The sequence below is a fragment of the Bombus fervidus genome, chromosome 3, assembly GCF_041682495.2.
Source record: "Bombus fervidus isolate BK054 chromosome 3, iyBomFerv1, whole genome shotgun sequence".
NCBI lineage: Eukaryota > Metazoa > Arthropoda > Insecta > Hymenoptera > Apidae > Bombus > Bombus fervidus.
In genome coordinates, this window is record NC_091519.1 from 12,077,619 (window position 1) to 12,105,371 (window position 27,753).

Genomic DNA, 27,753 nt, shown 5'->3' on the forward strand with positions numbered 1-27,753 from the left:
AGTGAAACCCAGCTACTCGGATTTAGTTGAAATTAGCATCATAGAATGTTTTTTTGCTAATTAACGTTTCTTTTGTACACCGTTCACCAACGAATAAATGGGCGAACGGTGTTTCTTGTTCCCTTTTGTGACTCAGTTTGCGAAATATTTCGCTCGATGAATTAACTCGAAATGTGAACACCGTGGTATTACTATTTTCATAGATTCTTTGATACTTAAGTATCTTTCGTAAATCTTGCAAGTCTTTTTATGGTATAATTCGCAGAATTTATGATAATTTAATTTACGATAAAACGACACAAAAAACTATCGTAATAGAGATACTTGGTTCCATTAGTGACAAGATAAAGTTATCGACAAGATAAATTTCCAAAATTAAGGAAAGATTAAAAAATCGTGGAGATTCTAATATAATTAGCAATTTAATTAATCTTCGGTCAGGCAAAGAGTTCAGTTGTTCAGGGAAGGTAAATTAATGGAAACCTAATTTTCGTCACTGATTTATGCGTTAAGAATATTTGGAAAAATTTTTCTGTACTTACACATATCTCTTGCTAGATTACCATTTTAATTCTATATCGGTCCCAAAACAATTAAGCAATCGGTTTTGTGCATTATTTATATTATAGCAATCGCAATTTTACGATTTATTATTTCAACAAAAGCGATTTATTATTTACGTTTACTGCTTGCCGATAATAAATTATGGTATACTTAAGCTGATCTAAACTCGAAAGTTATTTTCCAAAAGCTAAAAATAAGGAATCGGAAGTTTTATAGATTTGCACAGCATTCTACAGGCGAAATCCGCTGCGGTTACTATTTCTGTTCATTCGTACTGCACGTATACTTTTGAAGATTCGAAGTAGGTCAGGAAATAGTGTGACGCGTGTCCGACAACGAGAAAACGATTTTTTCTGTTTTGCAAAACATTTTTGCCAACCTACTTTGCGGCTTTCCGTTCGAAGGCATTAATGATTGATCGGAAATCGACATTCCGCGAGATCGTTTGCATTCTAATGCCGGTTGTCACGTGCGGCGTATTACCACGCGGATATTTGCGTATAGACACGTGCAACGTTTGATGTCTACTCGTGACCACGATCCATTTACATTTTACAAGGACTGCGTGTGGCACTTTGCGTGCGAACGTTCACTGCTCTCTTTGCGAATATTGCACTCTCGTCCCACACGAAAACACAATTCATGTAACAGAATCTTCTGTTACATCCGGCTAGGATACTTCGAGTAAGAGATACGGTTGATATCTAATTCTACGGTGTCAGGCGTCTTATGGTTGAATTTTAATGATAGAGAGGAATACGTATTTTATGGGGAATAGTAGGAACGTGACACTATGTATTATGTAGTGTCGTGTAAGCGTAGAGGGTGGATTGTACACGCTAAACTTTAAATTTGCATCCGAGGCACTTTTTGGACTTGAAAGAATCGTTTATATAAAGTTTTCGATGTACGAGACACAGAAATGAAATATTTCTTTGCTATAGAAGATACTTTAGAAAGAGTAATAGATATAAATATATAATTTGAGAATGAAGGAATATAGAATATTTTATGAAAGTGTCGTTTCGGCTTTCACTTTCTTTTTCTTTTTTTGCATATATTATAGCACGAAGTAAAATATTTGTTTAAGCTCTTTTCGACATACTTGTGAATTCTAATTTAATTATGTATATAATATAGGTATATGCAGCAATCGAGTGAAACGATGATGCTAGTGGTAACTGAATAACGATATTCTTATTTGAAATTTACCTATTGACGAAGTGATACATAGCAGAAATATTATCTTGAATGTTTAACTAGCTTCCTGTCAGCTTCTACAGTATGTCGATACAGTGCACGTCACACGCCTATCAAAACAGCAACTTTTCTTTTCTAACTATGTTTCCATAAGTTATTAATAACCAATCTCTTAAGTTCTATTTCTACAATGTATGCATATTTAGGCGTAAACGAAATTTCTCTTTCGAATATCACTCGTTGAAAGCTATTACGGGAAATATTAAAAAGAATTTTTATTCTTGACCTCTAGAATGAAGTCTAATTAACATCAATGTTTTAACCAAAGATATTATCCTAATGTAATTCAGAAATGTAATTGATTTAATTACGAGAATACAATAGACTTCAATTTAGGCTCGTGAAATTTGTATTCGCGCGAAGACGAGATCGAAAGGAATAAGATCTGAATAAAATGTAGTATAACGACGCCTGTTCATATAGAAACATAGTTAAAATTGGATATTTTATCGATTTGAAGAGTGAAAGGATTGTTACTTTCTCTTACTCACTTGTAACCGAGGAAGAAAAGCGGAAGGAATAGATCAGATGAAGCTACCCGATACCGAAGTTCTCATGCGGTTCTTTGTACTTTATATTTTTCGTCGCTTTCCTATCATCGATATACGACGTTCGTTCTTTGTCAATGTCACGTCATTAGTAACTAGCAAGAAATTAATATCGTTTCTTGATTAATCGATCACAGTAGCGTCAAGCACTATGATAGATTATTGGCGACTCGGTTATAAGATTGGCTCTCGTTGTTTAATTAATATTGAGTTAAGATCGAGACAGATCGTGTTCTATAACTTTTTGATAGATCATTTATATTAAAAAATTTTTGGCGGTTGCAACGTTCGGTTAAATTTGTTCAGCTCTCTTTTACAGAAGACGAATTAATATTAAATATTTACAAGAAAAAGATTCGTCGGTTGTGTCTCGGTTAAGGATATGAGCCGCTAGTTTCTTACACTTCCTATATCGCGATGTTATACCTTGATTACCGACTTCGCCAGAAAATAATTTTTTAACACGACCTACGCGACGGTATCATCGTTGAAGCATTGCGTGCACCGCATTTGCGATATAACATGGTATAGAAAAACCATTATAGGATATTCTCTTGTTTGCTGCATACGTATTAGCCACACCTAAAGGTACAACGAAATTGTAAACACAAAGATCGACGCGTTTCACTTCTCTTCGTGCCCATGCAAACTAATATCCATTCAACGCAGTTAAGTGTATGCTTATGTAAAAGAAATTCGTGTTTATGGTCCAGGAGGTTCAAGGTCTTAATATAATTATAATACTGTCTCAGATATAATCATCTATCCAATATTTAATTATTAGAATTTATTGTACCTTTTTCTCTCCGGTAATTAAAATTTTTAATAATTCTTCTTCATGGGTAATTAATTTTGGTAATTCGTTAATTCTTATAATTTATCAATTCATCATTATTTTCGACAATTGCTCGATTACTGTGCTAATCTGTTTTTCTCTTTTAATTGGATCTCCTAACGTCGCGTCAACTGCAACATTATTAGCGACACTATGGTTGTAATAACTGGAAATGGAGAATCGACTTGCCGTAAGAGACGCTCCAAAGTGAAATCAAGCTTCCGCTATCGAGATTCATCCGGTGTTTGGTAGAAACCGGAGGAAAAGAATTCAGGTCAATCGCCGCTCCAAAACTGCGCGTTCGAAACGGGAAGTAATTAAAATAACACTCGCTTCCGTAAACGGCAAGAAAAAAATTTTACGGGCTAAAGTGCACACGCTGGCAACGTTACCAGTCCAAAAATGTCTAAAACTAGACTCGATGTGGCAATGGTACCAGGGAACGTGGGACGGCGTTACAAAACGTTCCGATTTCCTTTCTCTGAAAGTTTGCCTCGTGTCATGGTGAATCAGACGCTGTTAAAAAGTTCAAGAACGCGGGGAATTATAGCCCCCTTTCATCACCTCTCTGCATTATCGTTCTTCTGAAGGTAAATAAAGTTTTTATTCGGAAACATAACGATGATTGAATTTGAAGGAATATCTTGTGACTTTGCGCAGATACAGTACCCTTTCAAAAGTATTCCGACAGTTGCTTATCTTTGGAGAGATGCCGTTAATTGATTGATTACAGAATATGAATAAATCGAACTGCAATGATTTTGTTCCTTACTTTTAAAATTTCAAATCGCATCGCAATATTTTATACCATAAATTTTATATAAATAGTACGACGCGATTTGAAACTTTAACACACTGTTAAATGTTATGATCGATGATTAATAATGGTTAATGATGAATGATTATGTCGATAAATGTCGCTATCGACCATTAATTTCTTCTTAATTTACAAATCAGATATAATATTTACAACTGATAAGTGTATGCACATACAAGCAAAATTACGTAAACCTATAAAAAAAAGAATGAATAAAATATATACATATGTATACATATAAAAATGATAAAGCTCGAAGTATCTAAGTATCAATATTCTTCTTCGCAATATCATAAAATCATTCTTATACAGTGAATTAACGACATTACATCTATCGTGCATTCTATGGTAGAGATTTAGATAGCGAGGTAGGTAAAATCTGGAAAATCAACTTTCTTCTCAATGGAATTAATTAAAATTCCCTTTTAGACTCTAACGGCATCGAACATCAGCCTTTGAAAGTTTTGAATAAATAAACGTAGATTATTTAAAGAGAGGTTTTTGAACGCAGGAGGCGAACAAGTATCGTTGATTTACGGCTCGTTGTAACATTGTCTCGGAGAAATGAAAATCGTGAATGCCGAGATGCGTGGAGTCACGGAATTCAGAATGAGTTATCTAATCGTTAGATGTGAACTGGCTCTTGACAATTGGAAGATTCTCGGCGATTGTTCTCGTAACAATCACACCAGCTGGGAACTGCTTTCAAACAACGATCGTTCACAGGATAACATAGCGACTTCTTAATGTGAGAATCGCTGTTACAACCACCCAAGTTCCCTCTTATTGAGTTACGATAGCAGCCATAAAAAAAAAGGTGCCTCCTTGCGCATTCCAACAAATACATATTTTTTCGATTCAATTACCGATCGTACAAATCCGATCCTCTTACTTTCTCATAAGATATAGAAATCGGCAAAAATGAATTTCATTGGAATCTTGTAAATTTGTTGAAATTCTTTTACTTGTAGTTACGCTTCATTTAATTCGCTACTTGATAAGTGATTAATTGGAAAAATATTCTCTGCGTACACGTATGCTTGCAACGAGTGCTCTATAAAACTTCTACAAATTCACTAAAAAATTGTAAGTTAGAAATTTTGTCAGTATAATCGCGACAGTATTAATGAAATTCCAAAAGTTTTTGCACGACATAGATAACGCAGTGATAGAAAGTATCAATAAGCGTTCAGACACTTGCGCGAGTCACTTTAACGTTAAGTGTAAAATTCTTTTTATGTCAAACTTCAATACATGACAACATTTTCAAAAGGATAGATATTACATACGTCCATTTGCGTCTACAAAATGCATTGCTGAATTCAGTAAATTGGACAACAAAAATATGTCTGGATCAAAGTCGGAGCAATAGAAAATACAAATATTAATAAATCAAATAGAAACGTTGAAATTATACGTGTAATGTATAATCTATGCATAGTTGACAAATTGATTATCTAGATTCGATTTTAAAGAATTCGTTTTGAATGGTTCGTATGGAATTTCGTTATTTGTCGTTGACGTAGGTTGTTCCTTGTCTCAGGAACCAGAAGTCCTCGTACGATACCAGTTGTTCATACAAAAATATGCGACCTCGGTTTGGGAATGAAAATGTTTACAATAAAACTTAAAAGGCTTCTCGACCGGCCATGATTCTTGACCTTGCGAGTAGACGAAATATTCGTATCAGAATTTTTACCATGAACTTGAAGGAAAGAAAGATTGTAACTGTAACTGCACGCGAAAACCAGAGAGATGTACGTTTTCTTTTATCTACTTTATATTGCAAATTATAAGCAATTATAATTCCATTTATTAGACGGCATGAATTTCAGAACAAGAAAGCGCTTTTTCTATCAAGATAGTATTAAGTAACTGTAAACGTTCGAGTTTAAAATAAATACATACATTACATATATATAAAACAAATACAATTTCCATAGTAAAAATCATTATGTTTGTTCTATATACATATTAATAGTTTTAAATTAATTTAAATTTATTAAAGCTACGTACCATTTCGATAAATATATTTTTTCGTTTTGCACGTTTAAACTTGTAAAAATGATCATGGTTCGTACGTGTAACAGTTTCCTTAAGTTCCATGTACTTTCATAAGTCCGGCATAGATTTATAATTAATGTAAAACAGCCACCAATGAACAAATTATTTCAATTTATACATACAGCATCAATTACATAGTATCATACTTATGAATGTATGCATAGATATGTATAGAGAGTTTTTATTGCTCTGTTATTTATAAAAACAGATACACGTGTTTAGTAAATGTAAGATATTTGAATGGCAAATAGAGCCTTTATTCTTCAGGAATAAAATCATTAAGTTAAAAAATTATTGAATAATTAACAGTTTAATAGAAAAAGTTGTTCATTGCGGAAGATGAAATAAATAATTTATGGGTCGATTAATGAGACTTCTGAACGAATACAATTCATAGTTTTTTTTTATTCTTGCTTCGCTGCTTTAACGATTTTCTCACCAGTAAGGAATATACGCAAATAATATTCCATTAAAGAATCTTAAAATCAAAAGACTTTTTCATGGTTAATGAGTTGAATAATTAAGCCTTCTCTGCTGTTTCAAGTCGATTTTTCGAGAAACTTACTTTTCTCACTGTTAATTGTGTTACTCTTCTAGCGTGGTAACGACATGTGCGTGTAAGTAATAAAAAACGGCGATAGTATCAAATTATTAAGCCTGTCGGCAAGGTTCGCCGTTTTTTCGTGCCATTTTTTCCTCGAATACTTAATATTGTTTCGTATCTTCCTTCTGAATCTCTATTTGGCTTGACTTTTATTACCTTGAATTTATTATCCCAAAGGATACAAATAATACGCGTAAAAATGCCACTCGCTAAATTATCATTAAAAGTTTAATAGCGAACAGGAGAAGATTTACGACGTTCATTATGAATATCAAAGGAAAATCGATGCTACTGTTGCAACAAAAACTTGCATCCTATTTCCGATGACAATATTGCAAAATTTTGAGACAGCGCAAAATCGTTTATTTCTCCAGGTTTCTATTCATTATTTTCATAAGGGTGCGTTTGATGAGCCAATCGCAACCTACCTTGTAGCAACGCACAACCTCAACTATCTGTAGTTAACCTTTTCTCTTAACGATGGAAGAAGTACCATGCATGGGAAAGTACTTTCCTAAGAATTCTCACAATCGCAGGACGTATAGCCGTCGCTATAATAAATATTACGAAGTTCTATAGATTCACGTTTAGTACTGGCACCGCCTATCGCGCTTAGTAGCAATCCTGGCATATAGCGATTTTAATCATTGCATTGGTCTATGGTAATTTCCCAATCTTTTTTAAATCATGCTCCACTTCAACGCTTCAATGACTCTGACGTCCTCCTTAGCATAAGAGTCAATCAAGTTCTTAATTTAAAACGAACTATAAAACTATCTTTAACGCGATTGTGTCTTCGATGGATACAGCTTTGAAATAATGATTTTAAATAACGAATCTTAAAAATCAATTTTCCGACGTTCTAATATCATTTGTGTACTTTGCGTTCTCGCTGGATTATTTAAATTCGTACATACGTTTATACGATAAACTTTGTCCCAAGATTTTGTCATTGTTCGAATCTCATGTCTTTGTTCGTCACGCAGAAGTAGGACTGTCCCGAGTAAATTGCACGAAAATTGTGTCGCGTCAAATGTGAGAAATACGTTGCATGTCAGCATTGTATATCGTTAGCAACAACCATCTGGGTACATCATGGTGACTCCGTTTCGTTGATCGTTTTTCTATTCATATTCACCTTGTCGATATTGATTAAGAAGCAGTTGATAAATATACATTTGCGTTTCATTCTTATTAATATTCTTCATTTCAAAATCCTCGTTTAAATAAGCAGATTGGAGGAGGCTTTTAGTAGTTTAATAATAGGCATGTAGAAAGAAGGTACATAAATGCAGGAAAAGGATCCTTTCGAAACCGTGATCATTGTTGGTGAAATTTAATCTTACAAAAATAGAATCGAGGAAGGTGTAATACATAGTTGGAACCGGTCGATGGTCAGCCAAATGACCATGATCTTGGATCTTGGCCAGAAATCCCGTTCTCCATTGATGACCGGTTTTAACGCATTCAAGGAAGTGACAGTACGTTGTATGTAATTATATATGACCGTGGGTAATATGTAATTTTAAACTGATATCGCGTGCATTGTTCTAAATGGTCTCTGCATAAATCAGAAATTTAATCAGTTTATCTACATTAGTCTATTTAATTAGTTTAATTCTCCATTTTTTGCAACAGATATCCATTCAATTATTTGTACGTTCTTCTTTTTACATTGTAATATATATGACATTTAAGGTCGAAAGATGTGCGTTTGTTGCGATAAACTTCCTACATGCAAATTACATTTCTAAGCATCGCCGTCTTACTAAATAATGTATGAGTCAATGAATGTGTAAATTTGGATAATCTTAACACGTTCGCTGTGTAAGTCTCGAATCCGAGTCCACCACACGTAGATACTTGTTACTTGTAAGATGCATGCCTAACATCCACTCGAATGCTGAGAGCAAATTAAACATCATGAAACTTTGAACAAATAAATATCTTCGTAACAATTTATACAAAACGCACCAGTAAAGTTTCACAATATATTTCAAAAATTGATTTTGTACAAGAGTTATCTGTTAGCATATAACACATACGTATAACGAAGAGTCAACTTATAATCGAAGATCACAGGAGGAAAACGTGATAAGCACGTCTATGTTGATTTTAAGATTTCCATGTCATTTTATGACTAAACAGGAGCATTTTAATACAACGAATCTGCTGATCGGGGGACAAACAAATTTTCATATCGCAAACATGTATTTTGCATAATATAAACAAACTATTTTGTAGAATATAAATTTCTAGAATAGAAATATTTGCTACTCGGGGCTAAAAGTACTGAACAATTTGCCAAAGGACAAAATCTTAATTTGTATATTGACAAATTTATTATTTTCCATCCAGGAAACGATTCGAAAAAATATGGAAGGCATTACGAGATACATATCTTAAAAGTTCGTATTCATAAATTCTATTGGAAACGCTGTCACAGAATTTACAAATGTGAACGTTTCGTTTGAGATATCCGATAGGCGAAAACACAGTCCGTTTTCACGAGTGGGATGGTCGTTCGATCGCGAGTATGTACATTTTCTGCTGAATGGCCTTGAAGGAAACGACAACGACCTGATGACGAGGTTGTATGAATTTCGTTTCGCGTCATTATATAGACACGTCCGATCAGTTACTTACGAACGCAAATTATCGCGTGTGTTCTATCGAACTTATTGTTAGCTCGACCAGTTACGTTCGAAAGATTTACTTTCTGATTATCATATTCGTGTCTAATCCGTAAGTCGTATGAACGAAGCATCATTATGATAAACCGGTAGCAAAAAAAAAAAAAAAAAAAAAAGGAAGACAAACTGAAACGTTTTGCGTGTAAGTCCGATATATGCGAAGTTTCCTATCGTTGATCTATAATTTTCTGTCAGAAAACATAAACTAGCTTTTGAATTAATCAGTTGGTGGAACCTAATGGCATCTGGTAGAATAAATTACCGCGGCTGTTCTCCCTTATTTATGGCAAGATGTCTTTCAATTACAAAATTCCGGATAAATTGAACTGTAATGGTAATGCTTTTATTCTTCATAATCGTCGTACCTATGTTCGTAATAGAATATCGTACGATTAAATTGATTTCAAAAAACCAATATACAGTAATGAAAGAACATTTGTAACCGTTAAACGTCGTTGCTTGGCAAGCTCTTCAAATTCTTTGGTATCTGAGTTATTAATCACACGAACAAGGTTCCTCTAAAACGATAGACAGGTTTTTGTCGTTAAATTGAAAGCAGTGATATTTAGGCAGTCAATGTATGCAATAGTATATACATCTAGCAAATAGTCAAATAAACTATCGCTACGTTTTTCAACAGATGATCTAAGTTCGTCTGTCGATTCCGTGAAGAAAAGTAGCTGCTGTTTCTAATTACTAATTACTCGTAACTCACTTGTACATTCCGGATAAATTAAAATATCGTTGCTACGAATCGATCAAAGTGCTCGAATTTAATATCGACAGGCTGCTTGCGAACGAGTAACGAGGAGTAAAAATGGCAAAGTGGCATGAAAAGTAGGGCAATGACAGATAATGGGTGAAGTTTGCGGATAGCGTTCGTCCAGGTATCTCGTTCAACTCATGCGGAAAGTTTCACGTGATCGAGCGACATAAATCCAAGCTTTAAATCGCTCGAGGGAGATATGTGAATGCCTCCGAGATAGTCGGCTAGCCGCTCACTTTTTCTTTGCGAAACGCATGGTGCAGCGAGTGTTGCGCCAAACGAGGAAATGCAACGGACACGTGAACGATCGAGACCAGCTACGGACACCCTGATTTTCATCGAAATCCTACGTCGAATCTCGTAGAATCTTATGAACTTCGATCAGCCTGCTTCGACACTTCTTGCGGCTTCACGGTGAAAGTGAAAGTTTTCTAAAGAATTTACAATCGATTTGAATAGGAATTCCGATCTGGGGTAACACATACAGGCTGTTTTGTAGGAACTTACGCGGTGTACCGTAACTATTAACCGATCGAGGAGCAAAGTTGGATCAACGTAACTCTTCATTCGTGATTTTGATTTTGATCAACGTGCTTTAGCAGATTCTACCGAATATCGCGTTACGGTTATGAAAAAGAAATTCCAGGAATTTACTCGATATCTTTCTTGTTATCGTTTCTTTTCCCATCTGGACGATACGATTGTATGAAATATGAAGAAACTGAAGTTGTGACATGTCTTCTCTTCAAGTTATACAAATTGTTCCCGTGCCTCTGAGAGATGGAACTGTATTCTTGCAATTAGAACGTGGAAATAAGAAGAGCAATATTTGTACATAAAGAAGTTGGAACGTATTTAACGCAAGCGTATATTTTACAGAGATTAGAAAAGTATTTAAACAGCCGATGTCCCATTACGTTAAACAAGCTTCGATATCGAGTGGGACCATTTTTAACGCTTATTATACGTTTAAGATACCTTCACGCTGTATACTAATCTTTTGGTATATATACGTATATTTATAATAAACGCCTTACAATTTTTATGTACATTTTCAACATGATCATGATAGTCTCATTGCGGTGTTAATGAAATTTTAAACGCATATAATATACATATATATGAGAGTTTTCCATAGAAAGTGTCCAAGTACTTTTCCGAGACACATTATATACTGTCATTGATATCGCGGTTACATCGACACGGTGCCGTCATCATCGATAATTATTCTTACGTTGACAATGGTATTGTCTAACGATATTATTTCTCAATAAACTAGATGAGATTGCAATTTGTACGTGTATAGTTGTGGCTCTGTTCGAGGACGATCTCGAAGGACGTAGAAGGACCGTTACACACGGTTTAATGGAAACATTGTTTATTGGATATTTATGACACGAATAGCAACAGTCGACTAATGGTGTTCGTCTGAATTATTAAGTACCTAACACTCGAACACTCTGCCAAACATAGTATTTGTCATGTGGAATAAGAATATGTTAAAGATGATAATCGAAAAATAAATTTGGCAAAACGACATTGATGTATGAAAAACCATTTATAGCAAGAAGCAAGAGACCGATTTAATTAAATATTACTTCAATTTATTATTAATTCAATTCACGTTGTTCGTATGCTTAACTCGTATTTCGTAATACGCCCGATTACGTCAGAGAAATCCGTGACTTCGTATTTAACAGTTATCCACGTTACGATAATTTATAGAATCACAGTCAGATTGAAATTAATTTCCATTCAAAATATCGTAATGTCGATTTGCAATGTAAATTTAGGTTCTCGGTTTTCCTTAACTAACGAACCATATTTCATCTTTTTTACAAGTCAAAAAAAAAATTGATTTAAAATGCGTTTGCAAATCTGTATTTTGCTAATAACAGTGTTACAAAGTCTTCCGTCACTCTATCTGTGAGTTGTACATTTTTGAAATATAGTACTTCGTGCCTCGCGTATGAACATCTACGAGCTTCCGAAAATTCGTAACGTAATTTGAATAAGCAAAGAGACATCCTGATAATTCCAAGCTTCTAAAATACAACGCACACGAATTATACGAATTATAAAATATTATCTCAAAGATTTCTTAGGATTTGAAGAATCCTGGAAGTTCCAAGCTTCTTCAGAATTCGAGATACACGATAAACACATAAACATTCGCAGTTTAATTACAAGACATTATAGAGGAAATACTGAAAAATATTAAAACATCTGGAATGTCACGATAAAGCGAATGTATGTATAAATCTCCTTTTAATTTATGATCCTTTACAGTTGATAGTTGACTTTACGTTTGACCAAGAAAAGCCAACCAAGTTGGTTGCAAATTGTGGTTTGCAAAAAAAAAAAAAAAGAAAATACTGCGTCAGGGCGAATAACGAAATGTTCATGCACACTCTTTGCTTCAGCTGTATGAATGCACCCTAACGTTTCTTTGAACGTGTCCTGTTTGTATATGCGGTATCACAGTGGCGTAGAGATCCATTTGTGAGACCACTCCTTACCGCGTACGTATGGAATGACAAGTTGAAACTCGGTAGTCCTTGAAGTAAATAAAAAAATAAAAGATAAAAATTTGGTATTAAACAAAAAACTCCTTCCACTGATAATCCAGGTTTTACGAATAAACAAGCGAGAAGCAAAGTGAAAAGCAAAATGGAATTTTCGCTTGTTAGTCACCGCGCCAGCTTTTTTATTTGAAAAGATGATACGTTTCGTATAGCTGGCGCGAACGAAATAATATGACAAACCGTTGAAACACGCGAATTGTCGATAATTACTTTTCAGCTTTCCTATTATTGCAGCGTTTCGCGATAGCAACGCGCGAATCAAGGATCGCTCGCGCTTTTTACCGCAAGCGTGCGGATTATACGAACACCTTGCCGCAATATCTTGAAAGAATACAAGTGAAAGGAACAGGTTATGAACTCACGATACTTCTAACATTGGTTTCGTCGATTTGCTATAAAATTCTCTTATCAAAATTCCCCATAAAACCATCACCGTACCCAATGACGAATGTTTCGATGAACACGAAGACGAAAACAGAAGAATAAAAAAGAGGAAGAAGAAAAAATGATTAATTCCTTTAAATAAAAAGATTGATTCTTCTCTCTTCCGTAATTTTACTTTCGTGTTATTTTTAGTATTAATTTGCAACCTTCGCTAGAAATCATTTTAAAACTTGAAGGAGAAATGTAAATAGAGATTTCTATAAGTAAACAATTTTTCTCTGCGAAGAAAAATTGATATCGTTTCTAGTGTTGCGAATCGATCTAGAATTATAAATTCCAGTCATGCCCGTTAAGCATCCAAGCTGGAACGGTATTGCCTTTTACTATTGTTTCACGCTAACTGATTACCAACACTGTTCTTATGCAATAATTTCGTTGCCTTCTCAACGGTCCGCGATTCTGTACATGTGCACGATGAGATAGCGCATCATTCAGGACGCCATTCATACGTCTCGTCATGAGGATGAGGATGCGTTGCATATTATAATGATGTACTATACATGTATATAAAGTAAATAGTGGCTCTACATACTGACCTTAATTACGTACACTAAGTCTGAGTACATCCCTTAAATACAAGATGTTAGCTTTACGAATCTTTTGATTGTATTAGATCTCACCCGTTCTTCAGTTTCGCATCTTAACGTGTCCCCCGGTGTCAGTTTGACACGGTAACAGATCAATGAATCGGAGAGACGCGATTAATATTGAAAATTATTTTATTGAGATTTCGCATTCGTCACAGAGAATAGAAAAGAAATAAAAGTAAAAATGTTTCAGAAAAATTGTTCTGTAAACGATCGAATAACTTTTTTTACTGGGAAAGTGTGTCAAATAGATACAAGGTACGGGTGAGAGTTGAGACACATATTGTTGAAACGTAACACAATTTACTTGCTATCGTATTTATCGAGAAATAAAAAAGATATAAAATATAGTGTTGCGAACGTTAGACGAACTTTTCATATACACGAAATCATAAAAATATTGAATATTATATCAATATTTTATAGGTCCTCGCTCCCTTATGAGGGCATCAACAAAAACATCCTGCTATCTTCTTGACGTTGAACAAATTTAAGATTTTGCAGTTTCTAATAAAACTGAGAATCTCAAGATTCTTCGAGAGTTCAATATTTTAATTTTGCTAATTCCGCTTAAAAGTATCTTAATAACAATTGCATCGATACATAAATATAAATAATTTGGTGATAAATCGCGCACTTTTAGTTCCTTTAATGAGATAGAAAATTCGATAGACGCAGTAGACTTTCGTAACCGACTGTATATATATGTATTAGGCGCAGAAATGAGTTCTTTCTATTTTACAACTTCCATTTCACACAAAAATCGGAAAGAATTCATTTCTTTGGCTGATATATAGCAACTTATATAAAGATTAGACGTAAAGTAAACGTGTGTATGGCTTTTTGCAAGGACTCGACACACGTGTTGTTTAGAAAGTAACTCGATATATCTGCTGATCTTAATTACGTGTATGTATAAGAATTTCAAGTTTTAACATTTTGTTTCAACTGTTGCAAAGACTTAATTTTACGACACGACGACCTAGGCTTATCTGAAAACAACGAGGATACAAAAACTATTTGCATATGATCGTATATCTTAAAAAATTTAAATAAACAAGGTAATTTTTTGGAGAACCGCTTTTGCATTTTATTTTTGTTATTTTCGGGCATAATTATTCATGTTGCCGTGATTAAGAATTCAGCATACTGATTATGGCAAAAAATTGAATAGAAATGAGTATACTTAACTGTGTGAAATGCTATATAAATTATATACAAAGTACAAAAAAAAAAGTACAAAAAATTATATAATATGATATATTACTTCCTTATACAAGTATCTGATTCGGATATTCGTTAGTTAGGTATTAAACGTCGTACTTAATGTTACTAATTACGTAAGAACACTGTCACTGTCGTAAAAACGAATTTCCTAGAATTTCTCTAAAATTCGTATAACATTAATTATACTTAAATTTATCAACCGTGTTTATTTCTAATAAGAAAATTTGTATAACATCAAAGAACACTCAATTTATTTCATTTCGCTAATGAAATATGCAAACACGAACGTTCTTTAAGATCCTTTCAAGTTCACAACGATATATACAACAATATCGAACGAATCGATTAAGAGAAGAACGTATAAGTAAAAGATATTTATTCCCCTTATTTGTAAATGTGTGCCAATGTTAATTACAGATAAAAAACATAGAAGTTTCAACACGTTGAATATTCCTGAGGTAGTTATAATTCAATAACTATCTTCTGCTTCTTATTTTTACTATCACTATTTCTGCGACTGATGTAACTGACGTGTCTTTTTTTCTTCTCCGTTCGATTATTTACAATCCCATCCGCGGAATAATAATATTCCTTCCATGAGCCTTTCCTGACATATTACGCATAGAGTATTTGTTTAGGACAATTATTGCACAAAATCCATTATGCTAATGACGAGGGCTGTGAAGCGTGCAGCGTTTGAAAAGTACGCCCAGCAGAACTTTATTTATGCATTCACCATGATTATCTTCTTGGAATCTTCCATTACCTCATTTGTATTATGTAAAAGTATCGGTATTGTGCGGCGAGATTAATTTTTTTTTTTTGTCCTCTGAAAAATGGTTTTCAACTGCGGTTAATTTTAAACGCAAAGACTATTGCGTAATTTAGAATTCAAGCTGTATTTGTACGGTGAATAATCGACGAGATCGTATATCGAAGAAAGGGCTGTTGTTAAATAAGCTTTAAGCGAGAGATTTATTTAATTTATACTTATTCGTGTTTGTTTAATACACAGTTATTTAAATAAATATATACTTTACTAAGTCAATAAATATATACTTGACTTAAGTTTATATTTAGTAGGTACATGCATATTTTATATTTACGTTTTTGTTTCAGATTAAAAATTCATGCTCTGGCGTAGAATGAAATTAGGCTGACTACGATGCTGTCGAAATATTTGATTATTGCCATATCTTTAGTATGTGAGTATTCATCCATCTGTAATTTGATACTGTATTTAATCTTAATAAGATATTGATCGCGAATACATGCAAATTTTTATCGCCAATAAAACTAATAACATTTATAAATTAAAAAGTATCTTTTTAGAACAGAAATATCGTTTAAGAAAGACGATAAAATACGACAGATCGATATGAAAATATCAATTTCTCTTGAAATCCTTTGAACATTGCCGTCTCTTGAACAGAAGATATTTTTAAACCCATTTACATGTCTCTTTAATCTTAGTACGCCACGTGTTGATCAAAAGGTTTCAGCGCGGATACCCAAGGCGTCTCTTTATTATCAAATGGCTACTCGTTCCCACACTTGCCACGTACTAGCTATATGTACAAATATACGTGTATGCACGTACTCTTCTGTAATGTAAAGGACTTCGATTTGTAAGCAACGTTGCGCGCATTTCGTTACAGCATCGACAGACACTCGAGACTTTGGACACGCCACTCGAGTGCAAAATTAACCATGATTCAAATGTAAATTTCCCGACGAAACGAATTTCCTACGAAACAAAAAGGAACCTACGAGGAACAACTTGCGCAATTTAAAATTTTAAAAAATCGCTCGCCACTTCTGCTTTCGTTTTTATTCCGTAACGTAACGAAGAGATACAGAAATGTATGAAGCTGTATAGGCATTATCTTGGAAAGTCATTTTAGACAACAATTCAGAAAGTAATCTTTTTTCAAGAGATTGTCTTAAGTGGAAATTCTGGTATCTTTTGTGTAAAAAATAAAGAAGTATCGACACGGATGAAAAGATATGAACAACACGATGGAAGGATTCCTCTTCTCTTGAAAAACAAACAATTCCAACAATATTCCTCCATTATCGTATAATTTTTTTCAAGTTTATTTATTCATTTCTTGAAAATTGTATAATTATAATTGTAATTTGTTTAATGTATACATAATTTGTTCAGGGAGGTTTCAAATGTTCCAATAAAATCGTGAAAGATTTCTACATTCTTGCTTGCAAATAAAACAAAGTTATAGTTAGTCTTATAAGCAGTGTTTATTATTAACTCTTTTTTTAATTGTTTTAATTGTTACTATTATTTTCATAGATAAGGGAATTCTATGAAACTCTATCTAATGAGGAAACAAGGTAGATACAAGTATCGATGTTTCGTTATCTTTTCATTGCATCACAAAGGAATTATGTAATAGAAAAATGGAAAAAATATAAAGTTATTTTTCACTTGTCATAGATAGATTAGAGAAATTACACGCGTTTCGACTTCCTTAAGTTTCTAGATACAATTTCGTGAGCTAAAGCAATTATTACTTCATTTTATGGTAACTTGTCAATTTATTCCGTTCCTATTACACTTTATCTATGTAATAAATCGTGCAATAATATAAGCGCCTAATAGAAAGTAAATTATTGTAAATTACACTATTGTAAATAAGATTGTACTATATTCTATTTCTGAAAAAGTTTATTATAAATATAGGTACGTCGTATCGGGAAAAAATGTACACGTTTTTGTACGATTACGATCTATTAAATTTGAAATACGCACAAAGATATTAAACAAATACAAGTGGAAAAATTAGATCTCAATTGGTGCAAACGAACACTCCGCTCTGTAAATGTAAAGTGGAAAATTCAAAATCGATGAAGGTAATTGCGTAATTCGATCGATGTTCAAATAAATCGTTTGAATGAAATAAAATAAATAATTTGAATCGATGAAACTTAGCTATGCATAGCGAAGTACGCACGTTGCTTAGTTTCCAACAAAAACTTAATTTCAAAATCCTGTAAATTATTTCATAAATTCAATACCATACATAACTCACGGATTTCAATTTTAGATTCATATTAAAAAGAAAACTACAAAATTTCTTTGCATTATGTATTTACAAAAGGAACATTCCTTTACGGAATTTCAAGCTAAAATCACGCATTACCGTGTTACGTACCTCGCAACGTAACACATTACATAAAGACATTACACTTAACGACAATTCCTCGAACAATCGATCGTTTATGAAACGAAGATAAGCAATATTAAAAAGTATTTGATTTCACTTTTAGTTACAGAATGTGCGACCCAAGTTTACAAGAGTCAGTCAGTCGAGACGGCTGTAGTGATCAAACCGGCGGTTGTAAACGATGACTATATTACACAAACCGTCTATGGATTCTTAGATTTCACTACCACGATTGGAAACACGGTGATGGTATTCAGCCCACAAAGCGCGCCAGCAGGTATAATTTCGTATTTGTCTACTTAAAAAATGATTATAGATCCTTACGCCCAGGCAGCGTCATTTAAATTAATCGATTTCAGCATGCCCATCGTTTTTAACAGAATCTCGTTATTCGAGAGAAAACACGTACTGTAATAAATTGTAATTTTTTTTAATATTAATCTCAAGTGACCTCGTTCCTGTACGTGTCCATCAAGGCACTTTGATTCGCAATTAGCGATAACACCTGCGAAACACGCGATAATTGACAATTTTTCCCGAAGATGAAAAATAAAATCTTGTCTCTTGTAATCTTCTTCTTCCATATAAGTATGCCTTTAACGCATCAAGGGCCAACGCTTTAACGCAACATTCCATTAACAATTTTTTCCCGACTCCTTTACGTTACTGAATTCTATTTCTCGATATAATGATCATGAGAAGGAATGCCACGGATTTGCTGAATATTTTCTTTTTTTAAATATTTCTTCTCTCACCTAAATCTCATAACTAAAGAGATCATCGCGTGAAGAAAGCAGTTCCACTTTCCAAAAATTTCAGTAAGACAACAAGAATCAATGAAAATCTTAAAACTATATTGCTATAAATTTATAATTAACTAATGTTCGTAGTGATAGACCGCTTCTCTCGTGACTTTTTCAGTAAATTCAATTTAAATATTGCAGCTGCCTCCAGTTGTACGAATTTTGAAGGAATTGAGATCGTGTAACGCTACAACGAACCTTTGAACCTTTTATTCCAAATCTCTAGAGCTTCTGTTATCCCAATTTATTCTTTATATCTCCATATACAAAATTATGTAAATTATTCTGCCTCTGAACAACGTTGCGTTGAGGCGACACTATGGATTAATTGATTGCTTGGTCCTTGGTAAACACTGTCAAAACTACACTTGTGCGAAGAGATTCAAAGAATGGCCAAATTCGTCAAATTATACCAAGGTCTTAAGTTACGGATGTTCTTGACACAGAATTTTGGCTACACCTTGTCTATTGTCAGTTGTTTTAAGAGAACGCTTCCCGTTTGTCATCTTATTATTGTTCTTTTACAATCATGAGCGCAAGCACATTGTTTGACGTTTGTAATCCTACAACTTTTTAATTTCAGCATAGCTGCTCAGCTCGGCGATGTATCCGAATTTTCGCTTCATATTTTAGCACAGAAATATATAATAAAAATGAAGATTGAGTCAACATTGATACTTTAATGTAACGTATGCGAAGAGATCGATTTTTCGTAAAGATTGAATGTATAATTTTTATTCTATTTCGAAGAATGTGAATTCCGTAATAACAAGAAACAGAAGGAAATTGAAACATCGCGTAATAAAAATTCTGGAAAATTTTTCGAATCGAAAACTGGGATTTTAAAGTTTTTCGAAACATTTGTTAAATAAATGTTCGCGATTTTCTTCGATATAAGAGTTCGATGATATTTTGATGATTCTAATTACTCGTCGAAACCGACTTGCAGACGGGGGAAAAGAAAAGAAAAGCAGCGTTTCTATTATTCAAACGAAACCGAGCGAGACGAAGGAAAAAGCGCCTCCTGCTATTCAACCAAGCAAGACGTTTAAGACAAATTCCGAGGAAGAAACGAAAAAGCAAGCTAAAGGCACGAAGGTTGTTGTAAATTCGGTGATCGAGCAGAATGTCATTAATTCTGAAGATAGTGGATTACGAACTGTAAAAAATCAGGTGAGATAAATTAGCGATATTTTAGTTTAGCGAATATATAGAAAAAGAATTATATAACTATCGAGACAAGAAATATTTGTCAGTATCGCAGTAATCGCACAATTTATTGATCATACAATCATTATCATTTCTGACTCATCGTTTACTTTTAAAATCTCGTATTATATTGCGAGAAATAGAAATATCATATAATTAAAATATGTATAAAATAAGCAGCAAGGTACTTTCCCTTCCACCAAGCAAACTTTTCCGGTTTAAGCCGTTTATTCATACTTATCTGTGTCTAAGTACGTACATGCACTGGTGTAAAAGATTTCTACTTTCAAACGATCGCCTAAATTTAAAGTAAATGATTTAACCCGCTATTGCATATATCATTTAATATCTCCAATCGATTCCTTATTTTAACGCTTTTTGAATTTACAGCGAAGCGTTCTATCTTGAATACTAAATGAAATAAATAATTACGACTTGTGATAGTATTCATACGAACATCTTGCCAATGAAATAAATTGATTCAGAGTGGAGGTAATGTTTGCATTATAAATTTAAATTTATTAAACGTTGAAAGTTACAATTTTCTCATATACAACTTTCTTTCAGTACGTTGTGCTGGAAATTTCAAATTAAATTTACTTTTCTCCACATTGAATTAAAATACAAATATCAAATAATTCTTGTGAAACATGGGAGTATATCGAGGTCTTTTTACGTAACATATTTTATTTCTTCGAATTATATTAAACGAAATGATACGTAGATTTTTATATTGTTTGACGATTTAAAAAATAAATGACATTTATTTTATATAGTTGTGGAAATATGATGCAAATCGCACTTCATGTAGAAGAACTTTGGGACGAAGGTGAAACACGTCCAGACCAAAATATTGTGAGTTAGTTCATTCTTTTATTAAACGTTTAAAGTAGTGTTTATGTATTTTTACAAATTCACAAGCTAGTTTAAATACTTGATAAATTCATATATAATTGCAATAAGTGCTTATTTCCTGTGTATGTATATTCGACCAAACAAAACATAATTTATATGCTTTGAGATGATTACGAAAAGAAAAGGAGAAATTATACGCTGAGCTGAATTTAAAGACATTAATCGTCGTTATACTTGTTACACGAAAAGACCTCTCTCTGAACTCCAAAGATAATAATGAAAAATCAATAACTAATAACATTATGCTGAGCCCATTACCATGAAAATAATGTGTATCATTTCATGTCCTCTACTTACTAGTAATAAATAAAATTTATGAATGTTCAATGTAATTTACATACATTTTCTGCTTATTACATGCGATATACGTTACAGGAACCGAAGACTCAAACACAGGTAATGACAAAGAGTCCTGTGATATCTTCGCAAGTGCAGGTAAAATCAAAGGACGAAGCACCAGTCGTTAAGAATAATCTTGCTGAACCTGAATACGACTTCCTATCGAAGCAACCTGCAGAAGTAGTTGATGAGACGTACAAGGTAAAAAAATTGGACGACTCTTTTTAGTAAAATATTGATTCTCCAAATTTGTTAGAATCGCTAACAATATTCTAATAGGCGTGTTAATTAAATTTGTAAGTTTTAAGTTAATATTACTTTATATACGGGTTATAGCGGGTTAAATCATTTACTATATTCATAATATTAATATAATTCTTCGCTAATCGATTTTCTGATAATCATTTTATTATATTGTGAACTCGTAGCTACTTTATTAAACGATAGTGAATAACTGTACGGTACGTGTACTACTAATTACAGGAAAGCCTTCCGTTCCAAGTCATTGATCAATAATGCTATTTTTCACCTATTAAGCCTTCCTCATTGCATATTATTGACATTGACACAAATAGTTGCAGTATCGTACGTAAATATGAGATAAGGCGACTGAACCAGTAGATCTAGTTCTTGCTGTTACAAATTAATAGATTCTGAAATATTTACCTGATTTAGATTCTGAAGAATAAAGTGTTATTGAAAACGATCGAAAGTCTATTAAGTGTCATAAATTGTACTCATAAATTATAATTCTTACAAGAATGTTATAATATTGCATCTTTTACATAAATGTGTATTTTACAAAGAACGAAAATGCAATATAGATTATGTTTATTGAGATTAATATTATAATTGTACAGAAATATGATTACAATATTGTAATAAATAGATTTTAAGCGTACAATCATTGAAATACAAAGCGTTGATCATTTTCTTTGATCGAAGTAAAAGTAGGTATTTACTATATAATGATTTATATTTCCTTTAGATATATGTATCTATATTCATCTTTAGATTTATCATCGCGCAGAAATCGGCCATGAACCGCGTGAAAGTTGAATCCCATCGTCAGATCGCATGATAAACGATTTCACCGTTGTAGCTCATCGATTTGAGGCTTATGCTTAAAGTTCATTGGAATAAAAATCTGAATGTCTAACGCGTAATAGGCGAAAGAATGTTCATAGTTTAAGTATTGTCTTAAGTATCAACAATTTCGTTTTTGTAAAATACACAAAAGGGTGCAGTAGCAAGATCTGCTCAAAACCCAAGTAAATTTTTTGAAAATCACTCTTGCTGGCAATTTAAATTACAAGATCAATATTCCTTTAATGAACTGTTTAGATCGCCTCAAAATTAAAATAATGTTTGTTTTAATGTTCACAGTTAATTAATCTGAGACCCTCTTCGAAACCCCATGGAAAACCTAGACCTACCGGTCGACGAGAGAAAGAGAATCCAACTGGTCTAGTTACGAAGCTCGGTGGCACTATTGTTAAAGATGGATTGACTACTGTTCACGAAACTAGCGTGATTGGTACTTACATAAACGGGAAATACGCTCAAGTGCTTCAAAGCTCGTCGAGAATTCTCTCCGGCGCTCCGGCAGTTCCTGAAGGGAAAATTCGCCCCTCCAGTACGCATAGAATATTAAAAACTATTGGACCGCAGCAAGGAAAGCTAAAACCACAACTTGAACCAACACCAACGACGCAGCAAGAAGAATCATCGTTACCCTTGGAAGTTTTGTTTAGTTCCCCAGCTGGTAAAATATTCTTAGTATTATAGATTCGTTTTTCTTAGGATATTTATATAAAGATGTTTAAATACCTTTTTTTTTAGTAGATTAGCGATTTAGTTGATGTTACAACTTGAATTTTATACTGTTAGTACTTTTATACTGTTAGTACACTTTTATTACTGTTTTAAAAATTTTTGCAATTGTAATATTTAATTAAGATGTTCTAATTTCAAGAAATTGATATTAAAATATTTCAAAAAAGTAATAGAGTTTAATAACGTTGATACGATAATATTCATCTAAGTAAGATATTATTTGGAATAATAATAAAATACGTTTATCAAGCCTGACGCATAAATGGATAAATACGACATAATCTTAGTTTCACGTTGTTAGGTTCCACAGTAAGGAGCACACGGAAAAATTCAAGCCCAAATTTATCACGACCGAAATTTCGCAACAAAATTAACGATGATTACGACGGCAGTGGTGAGGTGCAACAAACGAAGCCGGGTAAAAATCGAAGCAGTACCACCTCAAGACCAAGTTATAAGTTAATATCCTAATATTATCATATTTTCATGTGGCCTTTATATAGTAACATAATTTTACTGATAGATAGTATAATTTAAAAAATTTACTTTTAATACCCTTATTTTATCAGAAACCGAAGTCCTCCAACAACAACCACAGAACCACCTGTTACTCGTCGCCGCAGCAGCTTTCGACCAAGTAATCAACCAAGTTTGCCTTCGAAGCAGAACAATAAGAATAAAAACGAACAACAACCGGTTAGCGCTAATCCTGTGCCGAAGTTGAAGCTACCAAGAACGCAAGGGCGTTGGTCTTACAAGACGACTCCTAAACCAAGAATCGCTATTCGAAAACAAATCGATGTCGAGGACGAACAGCGTTCGATATCAGAAACCAGCTCAACTGAGAATCCGGTGAACGTTGACGATAGCAAAACTACCGCATCTTCCGTTTCCACGTCTACGGCGGCGACTGCTGTTGCGACAGGTCAACAGGTCAATGCTCAGAGAAAAATTCAAGAAGCGGTAAACGATGACGAATTGGATCCGAGCGAAAGCGAGGATGTTGCCAGTGTCAGCGTTCAAGATCAACATCCTGAACAAATTTTACCGATCGAAACGGTCAACGTTGAAATTTCCACAGCTGCTGATATGAGTAACGTGTACTTTGAGATTGCTACTATTAAGTCACCATACACTTTCCAGGTAAGAAATTGTTTTCATATATTTTTCTAGAAATGTTTCAATTCTGACGATACTTTGTAAATTTGATGAATTGTATTTAAGGGATGGAAATAATTCGTAGAACTTCGTTCCTCTGATATTCTACTGAGGATTATATAAGCATTATTATTTTAAAAAGAGAATTAATTTGATATCTTTGTAAATGTACATTTTTATCAATCTCTCAACTTTATTTTATTACAATTCCAGTTGCAAATGAAATAATTGTTCAGTTTTATGAACTAAAAGAATACTCGATAGTTATTTAAATTTGCATTTTGAAATATTTTGATAAAATATTTATTTCGTTTGATAAAACAGGTTGGAACATTGAGAAATACTCGCTACGTGACAGTAACTTCGACACTGAAGAAATCATTTTCAACGATAGATCCATCCAGCACGGTATCACCGTCAGAGCCGCTAACCGAAAATCTCCTAGCAAATACTGCAGCAGCGTATGAAACGACCTTACCATTAGATTCGGCCGTGGCGACTCTGCCAGCTATATCTTTAGAATCTGGCCAAGCGACTCCACCTTTGGAGACTTTGACCGAGACCTTCTCTACTACGCAAACTCTACTCAAAACCCATCTACTTCCGGTAATACACGGTGGTAACACAACCAAACTGACGCTCGTGCAAACGTATAATATCGCACGTGTGGTCACTGCTATAAAGACTTTGCCACCGATGGATATATATCAGTTTATTCCCAGCAAAGCATTGAATGAGTTTAACTCGAAGCTGGACGAAGCAGGTAGCGAGCTTCATCTAGAGTTAGATGTCGGTGACGAAGACAGGGATGACGATGATATTCCCAAAAGGGTAGTGGCTCCAAACAGCGACATGGATTCTGATCTAGAACCTTTCAAATCAATTTCATCTTCGAAAGCAAAATTAGAAACTCCGAGCACTTCCATCGAACCGCACTTGACTCCCGATCAACTGGCTCTGTTGAAATATTTCGGTCAACAGCAGCCACAGGTGATTACTACTTCACGACCGGTCGTCGTTCTCGACACGCTTTACGAGTCCCACGTGATCCCGGTAGTGAACAACGGCAATACGATTTATTCGACTTTATCCAGGCCAGTTGGCACTGTGCCACGAACATCTTATGAATACGGAACGTCCACGATTGCACCGGTTCTGCCACCGCAATTACCACCGCAACTGCCACCACAATTGCCGCTATTTCCACAGCAACCGCAGTTCACGGTGACAAGCGCTCCTCTGGTCACGCAAACGTTCGCGACGGTGTCCGATTCGAAAATTTTGAAGCTGACATTTGGAGCGAAAACGGCGTACACCACGTTGTTCTCGAGCAGGGTAGTGCCAACCGAGATTACCACTTATGTTACGAGCACCATACCCGTGCAACCGACAGTCCCAGCCTTCCCAGGTTATTATCCTCCGCCTGTTGGCTACCCGCCTTTCCCATTTGTAGGATAAAGCCTCAGCAACTCGCGCTAAGCGTGCAGGGATACGAGTTGCTCTAAACATATGGAGAACTGAAGAATGTCATTTTCCAAGAAATATAATTTCTGAGAGACGAACAAAATCCATTTGCATCGGATCAATACTAAAGATTGATGATGATCCTAATGGTAGATTCGATAGGTATGGTTCAAAAACATACAAATCAGTGAGAAATGATAATTATCGAAGAGTAAGAGAAAGGATAAGGAATGTCATTGAACTTTATTGAGAAAAAATCAGTTTTCGATACTCTAGTCCATTAATAACAGAGGAAAGTTCGATGAATTTAACTGTATTGTTCAGAACATGATTTATTTTATAATTAAAACTTAGGAAAGAAAATGAACAAATCTTGCAGCCCCAGTTGCAAATAAAATATATTAGAGATAAACTGTAAATTAAACTGTCATTAAAAAATAGATGTTCCCTGTTTTCTTATCTTACTTTTCAATGATCAAATTACAGTTTGGAATGTACAATTGAATCGATCGGTTCCAACGTGTCTTTTTTCCGTCCAAACATTTCGTACCTTAGCATAATCTTAATTAAGGTATTTAAAGTCTAAAACTTAGTATTAGTATGTAAGATACAAGCTGTTGCTCTGTAACTTTCGAAGAATAGAGAGCAAATGATATCATGGAATATAAAGCGAAAAGTACGTAAATACGTGACCATTGCATTTCTCGTCATTAATTGGCACGCAACGAACACGCGTTCCTCATTCTGATATGGAATGCGTTAATACTCGCATTTTGTTCATGCATTATGATGTGACATGCCGTCTATAATAAAACGTTCGTGGAGTTTGGAATTTTTCAAATGCTAGATGAACTTGAAATTAATTATAAAAATAGAACACAGGAAACAGCATATCATTTTTATATTATGATCCTGTTGCACAATAATTTATTAATTAATAATATTAGTAACTTAAATTAGTGAGTTACAGATTGTAAATTATATATAGATCTGATAAAAATATAACGATGAAATTGTTTTACTGAAATATTCCTTAATGGAATTGTAGTAATATAAAGACTGATTAATTTTAAAGAAAATCCTACGTGTCTAATATTTACGACATATGTAGGTGCTAAATGTACATTATTCTACAGATACTTACAAGAAGTGTAAAAAAGTATCACACATATTTTCTCACCAGATTGATTGAACGTTTAGCATTTGGCATATCACATTATAACACATGAGCAATTTAATCAAACAAAAAGAGGTAAAACAAATACTCCAAACTTTTTGGTGCACGATTAAAAAAGTCCAATATTTGTTTTGATGTTGCTCATTATAAACTAAATGTTTAATTTAAAAGTGAAAAGCGAACATTATTGAGATATTTATTTAAAGATGTTTAGAATAATATTTTTGGCGTGTTTTAATTTAAAACAGAAAGCTAATGTTTACTTATGACGTTAATGTGGTCTTTTATAGTTCTTTGAACTTGTTTGTTTAACTGATATAGTAAATCAGGAACAAATTAATTAAAATACACGATATTCCAGAGCTGTTTCTTGAAGAATTTTTTATACATTCACCATTTATCATTAAAAATAATAAACTTACATTTTGTATAGCGATTATATGTAACTATACAGTCGTGCATACGTAATGTGCAACATCGGAAACGAATAAAAAGTTTAGAAAGAATCTTTTACAATTCTGTTTTCTTGATAAATAGAAACTGATTGAAATAGAAATTAATTGGTTGATAAAAAAGACATTGTATATAAATTAATAATTATAGTGACTATTATATTAGTATTGTATGTATATTAGAAATTTTGTAAATAAAGTATATGAAAACAAAAAGAGTC

General features: G+C 33.6%; 1 protein-coding gene across 2 annotated transcripts; it reads left to right on the forward strand.

Moving 5' to 3' along the window:
* The first annotated feature begins 18,266 nt into the window (after positions 1-18,266).
* On the forward strand, positions 18,267-27,748 carry LOC139998360 (uncharacterized). Of its 2 annotated transcripts, none has more exons than XM_072022778.1 (7): positions 18,267-18,456; positions 19,932-20,155; positions 21,482-21,646; positions 22,832-23,210; positions 23,583-23,739; positions 23,851-24,424; positions 24,764-27,748. In XM_072022778.1, exons 1-7 carry the CDS (start codon positions 18,426-18,428, stop codon positions 25,895-25,897), a joined length of 2,664 nt encoding a protein of 887 aa, XP_071878879.1. In that variant the 5' UTR covers positions 18,267-18,425; the 3' UTR covers positions 25,898-27,748. The 2 variants fall into 2 exon arrangements, with proteins under 2 accessions (XP_071878879.1, XP_071878880.1); XM_072022779.1 differs by lacking the exon at positions 18,267-18,456 and adding an exon at positions 20,968-21,046 and having other exon boundaries at positions 20,015-20,155.
* The last annotated feature ends 5 nt before the right edge of the window (positions 27,749-27,753 follow it).

What these genes read in the sequence shown, in the direction of transcription:
- LOC139998360 (XM_072022778.1), top strand. Translation starts at nt 18,426, where the DNA reads ATGGTATTCAGCCCACAAAGCGCGCCAGCAG. An exon ending in TACGAACTGTAAAAAATCAG is followed by an intron (nt 20,156 to 21,481) that starts GTGAGATAAATT and finishes TATACGTTACAG; the next exon opens with GAACCGAAGACTCAAACACA. An exon ending in AGTCACCATACACTTTCCAG is followed by an intron (nt 24,425 to 24,763) that starts GTAAGAAATTGT and finishes TTGATAAAACAG; the next exon opens with GTTGGAACATTGAGAAATAC.